The sequence below is a fragment of the Nannospalax galili genome, unplaced genomic scaffold (assembly GCF_000622305.1).
Source record: "Nannospalax galili isolate Female #2095 unplaced genomic scaffold, S.galili_v1.0 scaffold429, whole genome shotgun sequence".
Taxonomy (NCBI): Eukaryota; Metazoa; Chordata; class Mammalia; order Rodentia; family Spalacidae; genus Nannospalax; species Nannospalax galili.
This window is the reverse complement of record NW_008360330.1, coordinates 1257929-1277750: the sequence shown is the minus strand read 5'-3', so window position 1 is coordinate 1277750 and position 19822 is coordinate 1257929. Positions and strand designations below refer to the sequence as shown.

Below are 19822 nucleotides of genomic sequence, written 5' to 3'. Positions count from 1 at the left end.
ATTTTTATTTTACGTGTATGCGTGTGTTGGTTGCATATAGGTAAGTGGGCCCATGTCATGTTCTGCAAGAACTGTCAGTGTTCTTAACCGCTGAGCCATCTCTCCAGCCCCCAATAATTTTTTTTAGCAAATATTTTTATTCATTGTAAATTTTAAGCTGCTTTTTGGCTCCAGAAGCTTTTAAAAAGAAAACTGAATTAGGTCCACTTCGATGTCCACTGATTTCTTTTTATGAAAGCTGTATAGTGCTGGCAGGTCATATCGAAGCTCTGCAATACTTTTTATCTTGATTTTCCATTCTGCAGCTTTCTTTTGAATATGTTCTCTAGTTAAGGATTTGTGTAATGAATATACTTCTGTTCTTGCCATTTCCAAAGCAATCTTTAGAAAAGCCATATCTATCCCTTTATCATTTTTGGTCCCAAAGGGAGGATTCATAATTACTGTATCAAATGACATCACACTGAACTGTATCAACATTTGTTAACTCAAATTCTTCCACATTTCTACTAAATATTTCCAGTGCATCTTCATCTATGTCAAATCCAACAAAACCCCACTCCTAACATTGCAGTTCCAATGCTAAGTACTCCACAGCCACCTCCAAGATCTGCAACCACTTTATTTTCAATGTCATCATATGTGTTATGGGGTTGTATAGAGCATCCATGCTGCAGTGTGTGGCCTGGTAGGATACTGTTCTAGAAATAACTTGGGCTTTCAAATCCATCAACTTCTTGCAGGTGACGCTCTAGTTCCTTAAGCCTTAATTTCTTCATTGTTTTCTCTTTATTTTATAGTGTGTGATTGGGGCTTCCACACAGGACTTCGGGGAACTTTCCGTAATCCAGACCCTTCCTTCCTAAGTTTGGCATTGACTTTGCCAGGCGGTGCAGGCAGGGGCATGCTCCAATAAAATTTTATTTAAAAGAAAGGCAGTGAGCCAGATTTGGCTCACAAGCCACCGTTTGTGGATTTCTAGTCTAGCATACAGTAAGTTAGACTACATGATGAGTTCTCAGGTCAGCCTGAGCCAGTGTGAGACCCTGTCTCAAAAAATAAAAGAATAAATAAATAAAATGAATACAACAACAAACACATAAAAAGTAAATGATTACAGATGATATTTAAATATATTTCTGGCATATAATTTTCTGAACAATAACAGGAAAACAAAGATCCTTAAAAAATTTCAAGAAAAGTGTTGAAGAATTCTGGAGGTAACCAATAAACACACTCAGAATTCTTTTGTGCTTAGCACTTTGGAGCTCCCCACATTGTGAATTCTGCCAAGTCAGTGGGCCAGCATCATCAGGAGCCACCTGCTCTTCTTGGCTACACTGCTTGAGAAACCTCAAAAGGTTCAGGCTTGCATTCTTCACCATCTCCAACAACAGATAACAATGTTATCTGAGCTCACAAAGAAAGTAACCCCATCTGAAGTTCAACATGTTATCACAGGCAAACAGACACTATCCTCAAGATCATTATTGCTCATTAAAATGACATTATTTCATAAAATAGATATCCCCAAAGCAACAATAGTGACTGTGGTATAAAGGAAATAAAATACAAACATTTCATTAGCAGAATATTTTTCAAGGATAAATTCACTTAGCCATTAGTAAGGAAGGGCCCAATACATAATGTTAAAAAAAACACCCCCTTCCCTTTTACAGGTTAGAAAGTTAATATAATTTAAACATGATCACTTGTCAAGTTTAAAAATGTGATACGTGCTGCTAATCATTTTGAGATATATACAGGATGACTAAAAATACAATATAGTTAAGCTTTATGTAAATGTTACAAAACTGTGTATTTTTACTATGCATAATCAAATAACTTAAAAAAACAGTGACAACTACTTTATAAAAATTGGTATGTGAAAGAAAAATTTAATGTAATTTATAGGACTCATCAGAAGAATCATTTCTCTCTATTTGAATTATATTTTCATTTTTGTTTTGTGGTTCTGAGGATCAAACTCAGGGACTTCCACATGCTAGGCAAGCCCTCCACCACCAACCTACACACCCACTCCTTGAATTATATTTTGATTTAAAAAATATACTGTCTAACAAAGCTCATGAAGGAAGTTAAATATTCTAAAGTAACTATACTAAACATGGCTATTTCAACTCTGTATTATGTATTTATAACACTATGCATGTCTCAAACCCACGACAATTTAAGCATTTCAGATTCTTTCTAGGATTTTCCCAAACAGAACAGGCAACCTTTATTGAAAAGCTTTGGGAGAGTCACTGAATTTAATTAATTAGTTATGTTTTTAAAGACCTGATCCACATTAGTAGCAGCAGTTCTTAATTAAATGAGAAAAAAATACATCATTCTCTAAAGATAGATTAAGTCTGTAGGTGTCTAAAAGTTCCACCGACTATATTATTCAAAGTCTTGCCCCACACTGAAAACAATTCATCTCCTCAATGTCAAAAATACAATCCTTATTTCTAAAATTGTTCATTGTTTTTAGGGTTTTGATTACTAATTTAAAATGTGTTTTAAAACAGGTAAACAGCCACAAATGTATATTTTCTGGGGGACTTACACAAATGAGAATGTATTTGTCAAAATCTTTAGACATCTATTTCAAATTTCACTTCATCTGAACTCAATTAATAAATTTATAAACCAAAATATCAAAGTAGATTAAAAAATATCAAATAAGGGCTGGAGAGATGGCTTGGCAGTTAAAAGCACTGGCTGCTCTTGCAGAGGACTTGGGCTTGAGTCCCAGCACCCACATGGTGTCCATAACTCCAGTGCCATGGGAATCAGATACCTTCTGACCTCTATAGGCATTGCGTGACACAGGTGCACTTACACACATGCAGGCAATGCACTCATACACATAAAATGAAAATAATAAATAAAAATTTAAAAAGTTCCCTAGGTTCTTTGCATACCCTTCCCTCACCCCTCCCTTAAACTAACCCAATTTTTTATCCATATCTCCCTTATTAAGGCCTGTTTCCTACTGTTCTTCTCTTTCAGGTTCTTTCTTTTCCTTTGCCTCCCTGTTTCCTTTCAATAATAATAATTCTTCAAAGCATAAAAATTTGCTCCTTAATAATTAGTAGATGTGAAAAACATTACCACTGAAATCTACCTACCAGCTTTATATCCATGCTCAGATGCCAAGGAGCTCAGAAAGTAACCGACTGTGACTAATAATAATCAGACATATAGAGATTAGAAACACATGTGCTTAATGTCAATTGCATTTAAAATGAATTTTTCTGTATGAAAGTGTATTTTAGTAATGAAATGGAAATCTTTTTTAAAGGTTAAAATCTCATTTAATTTTATGTCTTATGTGTATTTTTCTGTATGAAAGTGTATATTTTAAAACCTCATTTAATTTTATGTCTTATAGGGTTTATCCTGAGTACAATATTGTATAACTGTAATAATTCAACTGTAAACCTAAAAATTTACAGCCAATTTTAAAGAGATGCATCTTAGCTCTGTAAATTGTAATTGAATACATTAATGCTGTTGTAATGAAATGCTTCTTCTAAGTATGTGGTTATTAAAAAAATAATTTTAAAAAATTTAAAAAGTCAAATAGTTTAGCCCAACTTAAGAAGGCTGATAAAGAGGTTTGGAATTGACACTTATATTCATCTTCCTGATCTTGTCATAGTTTAAACAAAAAGACCACACTAAAGGCTTCAAGCATTTGGGGGTTCATGAAGATTCAAATCCAAACTTGATGCAAAGATTGAGTAGTGAAGGCAGTGTGTATGGGTGTACTTCCCACTGTATGTATGTATGTATGTATGTATGTATGTATGTATGTATACATGGGAACACCATATATTCTATCTAGAAATTAATGAGCAGCTAAGCAGCAATAAAAAATGAATGTACTACTCATTTGTGTTGTTCAAGTCATTAATTAGCTTGACTTTTGACAGATGGTCTCCCTTCTAAAAGTATGACTTCTATATGAGTACTATATTTTCTTTTTTCTAATTTTTTTTTTCTTTTGAGACAGTCTCCCTGGAGCACCAGCTGGCCTGGAACTTACTATGTAGAACAGATGGACCTTGATCTCATAGAAATCTATCATCATTTTGACACAAGTAATTTGGGCTCATAACGGAAAGATGGTGGATGGATTGGAGATGTAGCTCAGTTGGTGGAGTGCTGAGTTCTAGGTTCAATTCCCAGAATCACATAAACATGGTAGACGGCATATACATGAAATCTCAGCATTCAGGAAGTAAACGCAGGAGATTCAAAAGTATGGCATTATCCTCAGCTACACAGTAAATTCAAGATCTGCCTAGGATGTATGAGATCCTCCCTCAAAGAAAATAAAATTGGGAGATGGCTCATTTGGTAAAGCGCTTTCCATGTAAGCATGAAGACCTGAGTCAGACTCTCAACACCCCCATTAAAAAAATAATAAGATAATAGCACAGTTGTGTGTGAGCTCACTGACTAGCCAGATCAGTGAGCTCCAGGTTCTGTGAGAGATCCTTCCTTAAAATATGAGGTAGAGAACTGAGGAAGGCACCAGACACCGCCTTCTGACCTCCATACCCATGTGCACACACTTACACATGTACCTGCATTCACGTGTGCACATATTAAAAAAGAAGTTAAAAAGAAAGACAAGAAAGAAAGATGATGCTCTGAGGCCAATATTCTAGATCATTTTGCTTAGGTTAGGGGGTGGATTTAATTCATCTACTATGAAATCATGTTTATTTGAAGGGAGGTTGTTGAGCAAGAGTCTCATTATGCAGCCCGAGCAGGCTTCAAACTCTTGACTCTGTTGCCTCAGCCTCCAAAGTGCTGGCATTATAGCTGTTCATCATTATGTCTGACAAAATGATGCGTTAGTGTACAATTCAGTTAAACAAAATTACATAACCATCACTACTACCTAATTCCTGAGTGTTTCATCATACTTAGAATTTTAAAATTCAAATTTGTATCAACACTATTCCTTCTCTTTCTTTGTAGTTGAGATTCAAGTATTGGGTGTAGTAAGTACAGTAACAGAACATGACAATGTTGATGTTTGCATATGGTATAACAATAGGCACAGAGCACATGTTTAGATGGATGAGAACAGTGGGGGAAGTAATGGGCATTGAACCTATGGCCTCACACTTGCTAGGCAGGCACATTACCACAGGGGCACATCCCTGGCCCACATACTTACATTGATGTAGTAAGAAATGTGGCTGCTGAGGTCTGCACTGCTGGATCTTTAACGCCGACTTTGGTTTTATGCACAGCCCTTCTTATATGACATCAAGTACAGGGAAAAAAGTATCAGATTGGAATAGCTTATTGTATTGCATTTCTGTGTTTTGATTTTGAATTCTTAGTCTTCCCAACTCTTTTGCCATATGGCAAGCTGGGTATAAACATGGTAATTTATGCCATATGGGTTCCAATGGTGAAGGAGGAGTTGTTATTGAACAGGTGTGGGTTCTCATTCAGTGTCTTCAAGATCTTCCCTAAATACTCTTAACTAAAAAGTGCCTGTTCCCAAAAGAGACCATATTCTTGGCAATATTAATTCAGAAGATGCTAAAAGATATTTTCTAAGCTACTTAGTTACATTAAGATAATTATAATTTACTTCTTTAAATTATTTATTTTGTGTGTGTACTTGGCACAGCACGCATGTGGAGGTCAGAGGACAACTTTAAGAAGTCAGTTCTCTTCTACCATGTCGGTCCCAGGGACCAAACTCAGGTCAACAGGCTTTAAAACAAATGTCTTTACGTGCTGAGGCATCTCACTGGTCTATCATTTACTCCTTGAACTAGATTTTTATCTGTTGATAGTTAGAACTATGCTGTCAATTGCTACCTTGAAAATGCAAGTACAATTTGAAGAGTATAATTTTGACAAGAAGATAATCAGGAAAAATGGCTACATATTATTAAAACGATATAAATATTAATTAGGTAATATATTAGAAACTACTATAATAAACAAAAGAAATAGTAATAGAGTGTATGTGACACGTATAGGTAAGAGGTTACAATGGGATGGGCATAGTGGCAGAGGCTATAATCTCACCATTTAGGAGGAAGACTAGCCTGGGATATATAGCAAAATCTTGTCCAAAAAATAAACGAACCAAAAAAAAAATTCATAATATTTGAACTTAAAATTTCTATTTTTAAAACAATTTATTTTTACTTCAATAAAACTTCACAAACAATCTTACTGCTTATGAGTACTAATAATACCTGCTTTGACACAAAAAGGATATAAAACATAATAACAGCTCTGCTGCAGCACAGCCTGTTTAGTTTTTGTCAGGCATTTTATTTCATTTTTGTTTTTGCTGTAGATGGGTTCTCACTATGCTGTCCAGGCTGTTCTCAAACTCCTGGACTCAAGTGATCCTTGTGCCTCAAGACACAGAGAACTATTTCATTGCATACCACTGTGCCCAGTTTTTTACCTATGTAAATATATGTTTGGGCTATCATTTCCTTCACTCTCTTTTTTATTAAGTACTCTTCACAGATTTTATTTACAATAGTGGTAGCATTAATAAGAAAGGCAGAATGATACAAACAACAGAAAGGCTTTCATTTTAATATTTTTTTAATCATTTTTTAAAATATATGTGTATGAGTGTTTTGCCTACATGTATGTAAGTGTACCACATGCACGCAGTGCCCATGGAGGCCAGAAGAGGGCCCAAGATTCTCTGGAACTGGAGTTATAGATGGTTGTTAGCTGCATGTTGATGCTGGGAACTGAACCTAGGTCCCCTGCAAGGGCAGCCAATGCTCTGATCTTCGGTTTCTTCTCTCCAACCCCAGTGTTTTCATTTTTGATCTTTAACATTTCTTCAGTGCATTCAAGTCTTTCTAGAACAATGTCATAGGTTTGACATTAAAAGTGTACTTACTGAAGAGACAGTAGTGGATAGCATCAGACCTTGTCTATGAGCTACTATCTGTGAAGGGTTATCTACTACAACCATATGTGGAATTATCAGTTCTACAGCCAATTCTGTAGAAAGGGAAAAAATATACCGATTCTAGTAATTTTTGAGTATTTTCTGGTGCTCAAAGTGGACTTTTATAAACTTCAATAACCATTTATTGAACAGCAGTTACATTCTGAGTACTTAACATATAACACCCTTCAATCTCACATCAGTCTACTAAGAAATCATGTATGACATATATTTTACAGACAAGGAAAGGTTCAATAACTGGCCCAAAATGCTGATCAGGAGCTTAGGGACCCAAATCCCCAACTATGATTCAAAATCCTATGCCACTCTTTCAGAGAGCCAAGAATTAAATTCAAGTCTGTTTGATGACAAAACCTAGAGACTCTATCCACCATGCTCCTCTGTGAACATCTCATGCAATTCAGTTCACCAGTACAGTCAAGATGCACAGTGTACCTGTTGCTCATGTCCATGTGTCTAACCACAGAGGTAACGCTAATTATGGAACTAGAAGCCATCCTATTGTAGTTTCATTAAGAATGCTACCATAATACTTTGCTTAGAAGGACATTTTAGCCTTGGTTAGATAATGATGTGGAGAGGGAAGGAACTCTTATGGATCTGTATCAGAGTCTGAAGAATTAAAATAGCTAAAGAGAGACAACATTTCAGAAGGAAAAAATAAATTGCAAATCAATATTTCTCAGCAGAGCATGCTGGGACCAGTGCTGCTAATTGCCATTCAAGAGATCTATCTTTGTGAATGGCACTTCTTTTTAATACTCCGAAACAACTTGATTTTAAAACTGCATACAAAAGTCATTGTCATCTATAATTTGTGGAAATAAACGCTGCAACCAACACTATTACTGTGCTTGAATACCTTTTTGGTTTTTATTTTTCCTTCTGAATTTGTATTCTTAACATCTGCTACACACAGGGGTAATTTTGCAACATTCTTGTGTCAGTCTTGAACAGTTCACATCTGTAAGTCTCTGTGGAAGTGATCATGCACAGCTAAAACAGTAGTTTTTCCCATTTTCTTTTTTTTTTCCTCATTTTGAAAGCAGAAAGCCACTTTCTCTCTTTCTTTTTCCCTTTCTCTCAGCTTCTCATGAAGATTCCCAGTATATATGCAACAGCTGGAGTTACCTACAAATATACAAACTGGAAGAAAAGAAATATTATGGTTGACTAGCTGCAAATGCATAGTCAGCATGAGCAGTGTCTGAGTCATTCCGAATGGAATGAAGGGAACTGAACTCTTCATACTGCTGTTCTAGGCCAAAAGTCCTTTGGGCCCTGATAGGATCAAAGTGTTCCCCATACCTTGTATCTATCCATTGGGTCTTCCTGTTGCAGCTGATTCTCCCGCATTGCCTGATATTCTTTTTCATATTTCTTCAGCTTTTTTGTTGGGACCTGCAGAGTTTGGAGAAAAACATGTCAGATAAGACCATCATATAGGAATAGTAACCTTCTAATGTGTCTCCCAATTAAGTTGCTAGTATTCTAAAGCAGCACCTTCAATTTAAACATAGGAGCATATTACTAGGGGTTTAGCAGACTTCCTGTGAAGCTCCAGGTGGTACATACTTAGGTCTTAAAGGCATATAGTTGAGGTCACAGCCATTCAACTCTGTTGTTATAATAAAAGTTGCCATGGGTGATGGTTAAGCAAATAAGTGTGGCTTTCCAATAAAACATCAGTTATAGAAAGTCATAGCTTATTTGTTTTACCCCATTGCTGATGTCACTATTTTTTGTATATAACCTTAATAGTATGTTAATATTAACTATCATTAGGTATAATTCACTCTATCCTGTTGAATTTGTTTTCTTATTTTATAAGAAATTTGAGGGGCTGGAGAGATGGCTTGGAGAGTAAGAGCACATACTACTCTTGCAGAAGACCTGAGTTTGATTCCAGCACCCATATCAGGTGGCTCACAGCTGCCTATAACTCCAGCTCCAGGGGTGCCTCTGACATCTGAGGGCACTTGTGTGCACACCCATGCACACGCACACACAAAAAATTTAAAGTTTTTAAAAATTTTGAGCAACAATAATTTAATAAACCAAAAAGGACCGTAAAGTTTGACACTGAAACTTAAAAAAAAAAGATAGTACTGAATCAAAAAATAAAAAATAAAAACTATCTAAATAAATTGTCCATTTCTTGCTAAAATTATGTCATCATCAAAAGGTAAGTATTATATTGAGTGTGGTACATATCTTTAATCCTAGCACTTGGGATTAAAGGTGAGTTCAAAGCCTATGTTATCTACATAGTCAGTTCCACTTGTCTCAAAAAAAAAAAAAAAACCTGTTCACTTTTCTCTAAAGACCACAATCTTTCAATAAAATAAACAGATAAGTCACAGAATTAGCCAGAAGATAAACCAAGGCCTGACTGACTGACCTGACTACTACTTGATCAGGGTGTTTTTCACCTACAAAATTGCAGATAAATAAATAAAGTCTTGTCAATGGGATTTTTTTTTTGGTATTTTTGAGAAAGGGTCTTCCTGTAACCCCAGCTGGCCTGAAACTTGCTACACAGACCAGGCTGGCCTGGAACTCACAGAGATCTGCCTGCCTTTGGCTCCCCAGTGCTGGGATTAAAGGCATGCGCCACCACGCCTGGTCTCCTATTAGCAGTCTTAGTCTTAGTTTTATCCCCAGAGAATGTCTGGTAAGGTCCCGACACAAGTCCCCTGGTTCGTAGCCACCATGTGCGTGCTGGGAATTGAACCTGGGTCCTCTGCAAGAGCAGTCAGTGCTCTTAACCACTGAGCCATCTCTCTAACCCCATAATTACATATTCTTTAATTTAGCCACCATGCCTGATCTCCTATATAATTCTTTCAAACATCAAAATTTCCTTAATTTTAGTGGGGCGTGGTGGCACATGCCTTTAATCCCAGCACTTGGGAGGCAGAGGCAGGCAGATCTCTGTGAGTTAGAGGCCAGCCTGGTCTATGTAGTGAGTTTCAGGCCAGCTGGGGCTATAGGGGGACCCTGTCCAAAAAAGAGAAAAGAAAAAAAAAATTCCTTAATTTTAGATCCCAGAGAAAGAGACTTAAAATGAAGAAAAGAGCTTTATTTTGTTTTGCTTCAAAGACTATAAACATGTTATTTTGTTAACTTCTTAAGGAATCAGGACAGGCAAGGATGATGCATCTGTACCCTCAGCATACATCATGATATTTATCAAAGGATTTGGTTCATTCTATGCCCTCCACAAGTTGCTTCTTGTTGAGTTTTCAAACTATGACATTTAGAAAATATGTATGTATGTGTAAGAAAGAGTCAAAGAATGGAAATCACTCAACATGAAAATAATTATTTTAGAGTTTTCTGGGATGACGATAATTTTAATTCCCTAAAATCTCACAAGAGAGTTTGTTAAATTAAAACAGATATCAGACATTGGTCTTTTTATTATAATTACTTTGTTATTCTCTCCCAAGAGTACTGTGAAGTACTAGAATTATCTACTTTGATCACAATAAAGAAGTTTCACAAACATGGTTCAAAACTAATAGATGTATCAAATCATTCATTCAACAACCACATCATGAGAATTTTCACTGGGCTCATGTGGAAATATCTTTCAGTCAATCAAGATGTGAGAACATTTTTCAGGATGTATCTGAATTGCAAAGCCACTGTTGAATCTTGTCATGAGAAACAGTAATCTTTGAATACTCCATCTCTAGAGACCTTCCACAGTGCACTGTGACCAACTAGGGCAAACAAAGGAAAGCGCCACCTGCCAACTGTTTGACTTCATAGACCATCAGTTAAACAAGGGAAAGATACAAGATCATGTGCTAGCCAAACACTTTTTCTTGATTTTGATGGTGGCCTCTATTTCCTTTAGTTTTCTTTTCCAAATGGGTTAATCATATACTCAGAAAACTAAAAATAGACTCTCAAGATTAAGTAGCAAATCACTGTAAAGAAAATACCCTGGAGCTAAGGAGAAACAGGAGAAAATCTTGAGGTTTTAAGCAGTAACAAGGTGTCTCTGCTTGAACACCTAGAATCAGGGGTTGTGTGAGGGAGCTCAAGGTACTGTTAAAGAGAGTTGAATCCAGGACCAGTGGGTCAGAAGTCTTTCATCAATTTTGCAGCTGGAATACTATACCACCAGGGTAGGCTGAGTATCAGCATGTGTGGAGACATTCTCTATATAGTTCTAAAATGGATCCATTCATCAATAACTGAATTACATGCTGAAAACTTGTTTCTAGAGAATTCTTCAAACTATCAAGTAAGATTTTTAAACATGTAAAACCAAACTTTTAAAATCAAGCTCACTGTTTATGCTAAAAGGTTCATTTCAAAGTGAATTTTTTAAAAAAGGTACTAAACACTCTCAATAATATCTTTTAAAAATGCACTAAACACCCTCAATAAGCAAATTCTTTCCCATATGGCTGAGACTCTAAGATGTTTGGCTTCATATCTTCAGGGAAACAGAACAGGTTCCCAGAACAATATGTTGCTAGGAAACCTTCCAAGCTTATTTATCTTGTCTGTGGGGAGAAATTGAGCATCCACCTGTAATTGGCACAGTGTGAAGGGGTAAAGAGCACAGGAGGAAGAGCCAGAGGAGCTGATGTGAGACTCTTGGTAATCAAAGAAAACAGTCCACTTTTAAACATTACAGTTCAGGAATAAACACAAAATGACATGTTATTTTAAGAAATGGAATATTGAAACTTGTAATTTTTCTTAGTGGACAAAGGAATTAAAACTCTTTGGTAAGCAGTTTTAATTAAAAGAACAAAAGAACACTAAAAATTATTAGAATTGAAATAATCTATTATCTTAAGACTAGTATAGGTATTCCCTTGAGTAAAATTGATTTAATGAGTGTATGCATTTGAAGAATGTGTTAGGAATTAGCTAGCTCCTTTTCAGTCTTTAGTCCACTTTAGTCTAATTTAGAGTCTTATTTCACCAATTGTCTACTTTTTGCCTTTACAGAACTTCCTATTTGGCTAAGTTCAGGAAATGTCCTTGAGGAACCCACAATTGTTTCATGAGTGAGTGCAACTGAAAATAAGCACTCATCATTTCAAAATGATGTTAAAAACAAAACAAAACAAAACCCTGAATAGTCTGGGGGTGTATCTCAGTCAACAGAGTGCTTGTTAGCATGTGCAAGGTCCTGCATTCACTCCCCTGTATCATTTAAAAAATTTAAAATTAACTAAATAGAAAAAAAAATGGATGTCCAACCTTAGTGGGACAATCACAATGGTTATAACAGCAACCATTCAAATAACTAGCCAAGCCTGACATGCTGAACCTAATAGCTATACTCTGGGAAGATAGTGTTTTTCAATAGAACCGATTTTTTTTTTTTTTCCTTTTGGTCTTTTTGAGACAGGTTTTCCTTATAGTCACAGCTAGCCTGGATTCACTATGGAGCCCAGGCTGGCTTGGAACTCGTGGAGATACACCTGCCTCTGCCTCCCCAAGTGCTGGGATTAAAGGAGTGCCACCACACCCAGCTCAGAACAGATGTTTTTAATCATTTAAGTTAGAGACATTTCACACTGAATTTAGTCCTGACATGGAACTTTGTATCATAAATATCGATTCATCAGAATTAGTTAAGTAAAGCTTGAGGTTCTTTGGAGACTGCCTGTCAGGTCAATACTTTCTTTAGGTTGAGGAAACTGAACAAATGTGGCAATCCTGGGTGGAGCTAGCCAGTTGCAGAAAAATCTAAGTCTGGCTGGTTCCACTTAGTTCTGACCTGTTCTGGTGTTCCTTTTTCCTGATACTGGGCTGCCTCCTAAGGTGAAATGCTTCCCAATTTTATTGATTCAAGTGCTGATTTCATTATTTTTTACCATATTCGTACACATTTTACTAACTGCTTTTCCTTTAATCAACTTAAAAAAATTATTCTACAAGAAAACAATGGAAGCAGAAATCAAAGTAGAACAGCCACTCAAAAAGTCCGCATTCTAATCACCAGACTCTGTGAATACACTGCTTTATAGTACACTGAAAATGGGTTTCCAAATGTACTAAGGTTAAAGACACTGAGATGGAAATATTCTTTTAGATTATCAAGTGGGCTTTATGAAATCATGAGTCATTACAAGAGGAGAATCTTTCTGAACGTCACTGAGAAGAAGCCATGAACTCTGCTGAAGGGTTAAAGAAATCTGATGCTGCTGCTGGCTTTGGGGAGCAGAGTTCCCTCAGTAAAGTAATACAGACAGCCTTTATATGCCAGAAAAAAGCAAGAAAAAGGATTCTCCCTAAGGACCTCAGGAAAGGCACATAATCCTGACAATACCTTCACTTTAGCTTAGTTAGAATCCGTGTCATTCTTACAACCTATAAATCTGTAATGTACTTATGTCCCTATAACCACTTAAACTTATAGCTCTTTATTATGATAAGAGGAAACTAAAACATCATATTACAAATAATAATTACTATCAATTGCACTGTTAAATATTTACAAACAGAAGTCTATGCATTTGGTGAAAGCAAGCATGACATACATGTATGTGTGAAAATGCCATGATGAAACGCATTACCTTGTATGCCAACTTAAAAATTAAAAAAAATCCCTTCCCCTTCAATATAAAATAAACTATAAACTGTTAAGTCTCATGTTACAAATACCAGTAAGCAAAAAGTAAAAGCCATGTGGCTCCAGCCAAACCACAAACGCCTGTGGTCCCTTCTGGCTTTCTCATACGGCTCATCACAGTTGGCTGTGGTATTTCTACACTACAGCTAGGGCTTGCAAAGTAACTAAGCAATATCCACCGGTATTTTCATTATGGTTTTACTGCATTCCACTTTTAAAATGCCCATTCATACCTTCTAAGATGATTTGATGATCAGCGTTTTGAAGGACACTGTACTAAATCAAAAGGGCTTTTCCCACTTTTTCCCTGATGATAACACCCAGTGGGTATCAATTCTAAATCATGGGTGATGCTTTATTAACTGTACTTTCGTTAATAATAACCCTACCTGTCACTAACTGATGAAAATAAGTCTTACTCAGTTATTATCAGGAAATAATAAAGAACCTAATAAGCTTAAGGCAGAGGGGAGTGGCAGAGGAATGGTGAGAGAGTGTTAGTGACCTTTAGTAAAAGGAGAGGAGAAAGCACAGTCATCCCTCAGTTGTCCTACTCTTTCTTCACATTAATTATGCTAGCCTCAGTCAGAGATATGGGAAGGAAGACTACAAAAGAACAGAAGGTGAATGTCCCTTATAGGAAATTCTTGGGCTCAGAAGTGTTTTGGATTTTGAAATTGGAATATTTGGAAATACATAATTGAATACCTTGGAAATGAGATCCAAGTCTAACCATGAAATTAATGTTTCATATATACTTTACCAACAAACTAGAAGGTGACTTGAACAACAGTTTAAGTGCACTTCTGGATGTTTTGGCTGTTTTGTGTGTGCGCAGAAGAGCGTACACTTGTGCATGTACTCATGAAGGTCATAGGAGTTCTTCTCTCCCTCTGTCTTATTCCTTTGAGACAGGGTCTTTTACTGGACCTGGAGCTAGAATGGTGGATGGTTTTCATGTCCCTATCACCCCCCATAGAGCTAAGGTTACATGCCTGGCTTTTACACAGGTGCTAAGATCTGAACTCAGGCGCTCATGCTTGCTCAGCAAGTGCTCTTACCCACTGAACCAAACTGTGCATCAGTGTTTTGATGAGACCTATCCTAGTTTATTAGGTATGGAATTTTCTACTTTTGGCAGTCAATGCTCAAAATATTTCAGATTTTGGAGCATTTCAAATCATGGGTGCTTAATGGGTACATTCAACTTTCTTCATTCCCCACATTCTCCTACCTTATTCTTATTTAAAGAATATATTTCTTGAAGTAGCACGGATGTTTCAATAGGTAAAGTGCTTGTCATGTAAGTACAGAACTTGAGTCTATATTATCAGCATTCACATTACAAACCAAACAAGAATAACAGCTGGGCATGGTGGCCGGCACCTGTAATCCCAGCACTGGAAGGTGGAGACAGGAGGATCCTGGGGGCTTGCCCAGCCAGTCAGTCTAGCCAGTCAGTGAGCTCCAGGTTCAGAGAGACCCTGTCTTAAAAATAAAGTGGAAAGCAACAGAAGAAGACACCTGAAGTCAACCTATAATCTCTGTATGTACATGCATAGGAGTGTGCACCCCCCATACCTCTCTCTCTCTCTCTCTCTCTCACACACACACACACACACACACAAATCAAAAGGCAGTATTTTTCTTATTTTTATGTATGACCTAATAGTTTGACTATGTCTTAAGTTTGTTCTATATTAATTCTAAATAAGATTGCCCTAATAATCTCTACCTCACTCATCACATCAACCAGTTATTACCCTATTGTGTCCTTTTGCCTTTATTATTTTATTTTGACTAATTAATATTTGAATTTCACATGCATTAATTCATTTTAGAGTTCTTTTATTGCACTGTGTGTGTGTGTGTGTGTGTGTGTGTATACATACCACAGTGTGCATATGGCCAGAGGACAACTAGTGGGAGTTGGTTCTCTCTTCTACTATGTGGGTCCCAGTTATCCACTGAGTCATCTAACTGGCCCAAAGTTCACATGACTCATTTGTAATAAAATACATTTCTTGGCCTGGGGAGATGATTCAGCAGTTAAAAAAGTGCTTGCCCTGCAAGCCTGGCAATCCAAGTTCAATCCCTAGAACCCATGTAACTATGAATGAAAAAAACAACACCACAAAGTTGTCCTGTGACCTCCACATACACACTGTGGCACATGTACTGACACACACATATCTAGTAATTATAAAAAATTTAAATACATATATTTCTCTTATAATTGTGATGTAGCTAGGTTTCATGATAAACAAAGGCAATCTGTATGTTTAGGAGCTCAAGTGCTTCCTAATACCACAAATCTGAAACTTCAACTAGCACACTAACAGGAAAAGTGAATTTTAAAAAATATATATTTATTTTTATTTTATGTGTATGCATGCATTGCCTGCATGTGTGTAAGTGCACCTGTGTTGTGAAATGCCCTTGGAAATCAGAAGAGAGTGTCAGAACCTCTGGAACTGGAATTATGAATGGTTATTAGCTGTCATGAGGGTGCTGGGAATCAAACCCAGGGTCCTCTGCAAGAGCAGCCAGTGCGCTTAACTGCTGAGCCATTCTGTCAGCCCCTAAAACAGAATTCTTCAGAATTCTTTATTTTTTTAATTTATTTTTATTTTATGTGTATGAGTGTATTGCCTGCATATATGTGAGTGTACCCATGTCATGCAATGACCACAGAAGACAAAAGAGGGCATCATATCCCCTGGAACTTGAGTTATAGACAGTTGTTAGCTACCATATGGGTGCTGGGATTCAAACCTCAATCTTCTGCAAGAACCACTTAGCCATCTCTCCAGCCCCCTAAAACAGAATTCTTAACAAATCTGGAATGTACCTATTATATTAAATAAAACTTAGTAACAGAAAGAATAGAAATAATACAACGTTAGAAAATACACATGTGGAAATTTTCAGCAACTTTTGAAAATTCATGTTTAGAATTTAAGGAAGGAAAAGCTCCTAGGAGCTACCAGTATTTCTTAAGGTAAGGTACTATTGGCACTCAATCAGATGATTTGGGGTTTTCTTACGGTGCTGACAATAGAACCCACAGCCTTGCTTATGCTAGGCAACTGTTCTACCTCTGAGCTACATGCCTGGCCCAGGTAGGATGAGTTTTGTTTGTATGTAATTCTCTTCCTACATCAGTACTCCGGAGTGCTGTGATTACATATGTGTTACCACATCCTACTTCTGTTTTTTTTTTTTAATGTTACATTTAGAGAGAGAGAGAGAGAGAGAGAGAGAGAGAGAGAATGTGAGGAGAACTTGCAGGTGCTGGTTCTCTCCTTCCACCAAGTGGGTCCTGGAGCTTAAATCAGGTCATCAGGCTTGGTGTAGCAAGTGCCTTTACCTGTTGAATCATCTCTATTGTTTTTGATCAGCAGTAACTGGCATTAAGAAAAATATGGGGTTATTTCAAGTTAAAATTTTTCCTAACAATTTCACAGTGATAACTTAGAAAAGACAGTACTTAATCCCCTTAGGTACCCTAGGGCAAGATATTCAGAATTTACAAATAAGAAAACTTTGGTAAAAACTGTCAGAAATGGGGTGCAGACAGTCATTCTCCACAGCCTACCCTCTAACCTTCCTCTACTGTCTGGGACTGGAACATAAGGCAAAGCTACTTGAGAAGCTGAAAAACTAGACAGAGTGCCACATGTATGTCTAACTACCACATATTAACAGGTGATCAATGGGAGAGTAAGAGGAAATTTGTAGGTGAGGAGGGCAGAGAGGAAGGAACATCTCAGTGAGGATTTTCATCATGACCACTTTGGGTACAACGTTCTTGTTCAAAGGAAAAATACAGTTATTTTTTCTGTGTTCAAATGTAACAGTGGATAAATCATCTGTAAAAGTTATTTTTGGGTGCTTCAGTAATCTTCTCTATTTTATAAATGAAAGATTGAAAGAAGAAATCAAACTAGGCCTGGCAGCACATTCCTATATCAGAAGTTCTAGAGTACAGGGATAGATCACAGTCTGCCTAGGCAAGTAAGACCTTGTCTCAAAATCAGAAATATAAAAAATAGCTCTTTTGTAGAGTGCTTACCTAGCCTGCATGAGGTGCTAGATTCAATCCCTAGTACCACCCCAAAATTAAAAATTAAGAATTATTAGTAGATGTAAAAGATGAAGTCAATCACTGTTCATAAAATAAAAGAGCTGGGAGATGGCTCAGCGGTTAAGAGCACTGACTACTCTTGCAGAGGACCCGGGTTTGAGTCCCAGCGCCCACATGGTGGCTACGAACCATCTTTAACTCCAGTTCCAGGGGAATCCAAAGCCCTTAAAGTAAATATTCTTGTTGATTAAAAGCCCAAGCACTAAAAATTAATATAAAATACACAAGCCATTATCTACTACTTCGTGAATACCAAATAAGTTCTTAAGATGATTATAAATTATTCCATTTGATATACTAATCACTGGATGAAGTAAAATAAGACATGAAATATAGTGTCATATTCCTTGGAAATTTAAAGCAATCTGAGGGTTTCTAAGACAAAGTCTCAGTCACTTCTTCAAGAATTTATCAATCTGGATACTAAAAGGGTCAGTGGGTACAGAGTTCTAACAGTCAGTTTGTAAATTAAAGGACTTGGGAAGAAATGGAAAGGAGCCCAGAGAAGATGACTAAAAAGACAGATTTGTCTTTTGGTTTCATCTAGTCCTGCTTCACACTGGACAGCAACAGTAACAACTTTGACTTTTTCTGAGCTTTTAACACTAATAGAAGGGGGACATTAGCCAATGATAGTTTATTCCATGAGACTAAGAAAAAAGAACTCACAGACCATCAGAGCCCCAAAATAATGGCTAGGTGAACTCCAATACTTAAGGACCATCGTGTCTCAAGCATATGGGAAAATGAATGCTCTCATCTCTTATTGAAACGCTAACTCCCAAGGGCTATAGACAGCAAATTACTGTGTCCTTTTCCTCAAGTCATTAACAAACAGCTTATGGCACTGCACTTGCTTCTGTCTTCTCTGACCTGCCAGTTTCCTGATTTCTCAGGCTAATGGTGCACATACCTGGGATGGGTTCCTGGACTCATTCCTGAATGATATGAGCCACTTCCAATATTCACAGCTCTCTCTAGAATGCAGCATGCTCATCAAAGTGTCTATGAAAGCTCCTGAAATATTGATTTCTATCTTATTTACCTGTTTTAAATATAAGTTGTCTAGTCCCATGGCCATAGCAGCTTTGGGAGACATACATTTTATAGGATCTGCTTATCTGGTCATTTCTAATTCTTTTCTGTCATCTTAGATTTAGTAAACTATTTTTATAGAACTCCTTGGCACTTCTACCATAGAGCTTTCTTATCAATAAATAATGTCTGGAAGTGGAGGCATTTCTGTCTTACCTATATGTTGGAAATACCTGGAATTAAAGTTTCTCGTCTAGAACTTTTAACTGAGCTCAACCTACATATCCAACAGCTTATTCTACATCATCATTTGGGTGGTTGACATTTGAGAAATCTTAAACCTGTACTCATCCCCAACCCCCAGCATGCTTTTCTTCCATTGTTCATCTTCCATTCAGAAGCTCAAGTCAGTTACCCACAAGTGACCTTTGACCGCCCCATCACCAGCCCTCAAGGGTGCTTCAAAATATCTTTCCACCTTGGCTTCTTCCTTTGAGCCTCACTGGCAACATCTTGGTTCAATCATTGGCAATGCCTTGGTCAATGCCTGGCCCCTTATCAGGACTGCTACATAAACTCCACACTAGTCCTGGTGTCCATGTTTGCTCTACCAGAAAACTTTGCACTATGGAACAGACAAAGTAGGCTCTTTTTCAGAAGCAAGTATGTCATTATTATGCTTACTGAAACTTTTCAATTGCTTCCACTACACTTAGGATGAATACATGGCAAGGATCTGCTGGTCCATCAAATTCTGTTCTGTATCTTCTCCTTCTTCTCAATGCCCCCATTTTGCAAAAAGCAAAAGGTGAGTATTACAATTTTTTATCCTATGAATTTTTACCTTTTTTTTCCCTTTTGGAGACATAGTCTTCCTGGAGCCCAGGCTGGCCTGGACCTTGCTATGTAGACCATGCTGGCCCCCATCTTATAAAGATCCACCTGCCTCTGCCTCTTCAGTGCTGGGATTAAGGGTGTGTGCCACCAGCATGGCTTTTACCTCATGCTTTAAATATATCTATATCAGTGCCATTTT

The 19822-nt window shown here is 37.0% G+C and overlaps 1 protein-coding gene and 1 pseudogene across 8 annotated transcripts in view; both read right to left on the bottom strand.

Moving 5' to 3' along the window:
* Rabgap1l (RAB GTPase activating protein 1 like) overlaps positions 1-19822 on the bottom strand; it is an 848174-nt gene that overhangs the window by 36965 nt on the left and 791387 nt on the right. For 6 of the 8 annotated variants that reach the window (XM_029560173.1, XM_017796360.2, XM_017796361.2 and 3 more), the window contains one exon: positions 8303-8395. In XM_029560173.1, the coding sequence (XP_029416033.1) occupies positions 8303-8395 (93 nt within the window). Of the gene's footprint in view, positions 1-7839; positions 8141-8302; positions 8396-19822 lie in introns of those variants that run through there. The other 2 variants (XM_008826096.2, XM_017796363.2) reach the window with 1 other exon arrangement.
* On the bottom strand, positions 181-779 carry LOC103727980 (annotated as a pseudogene).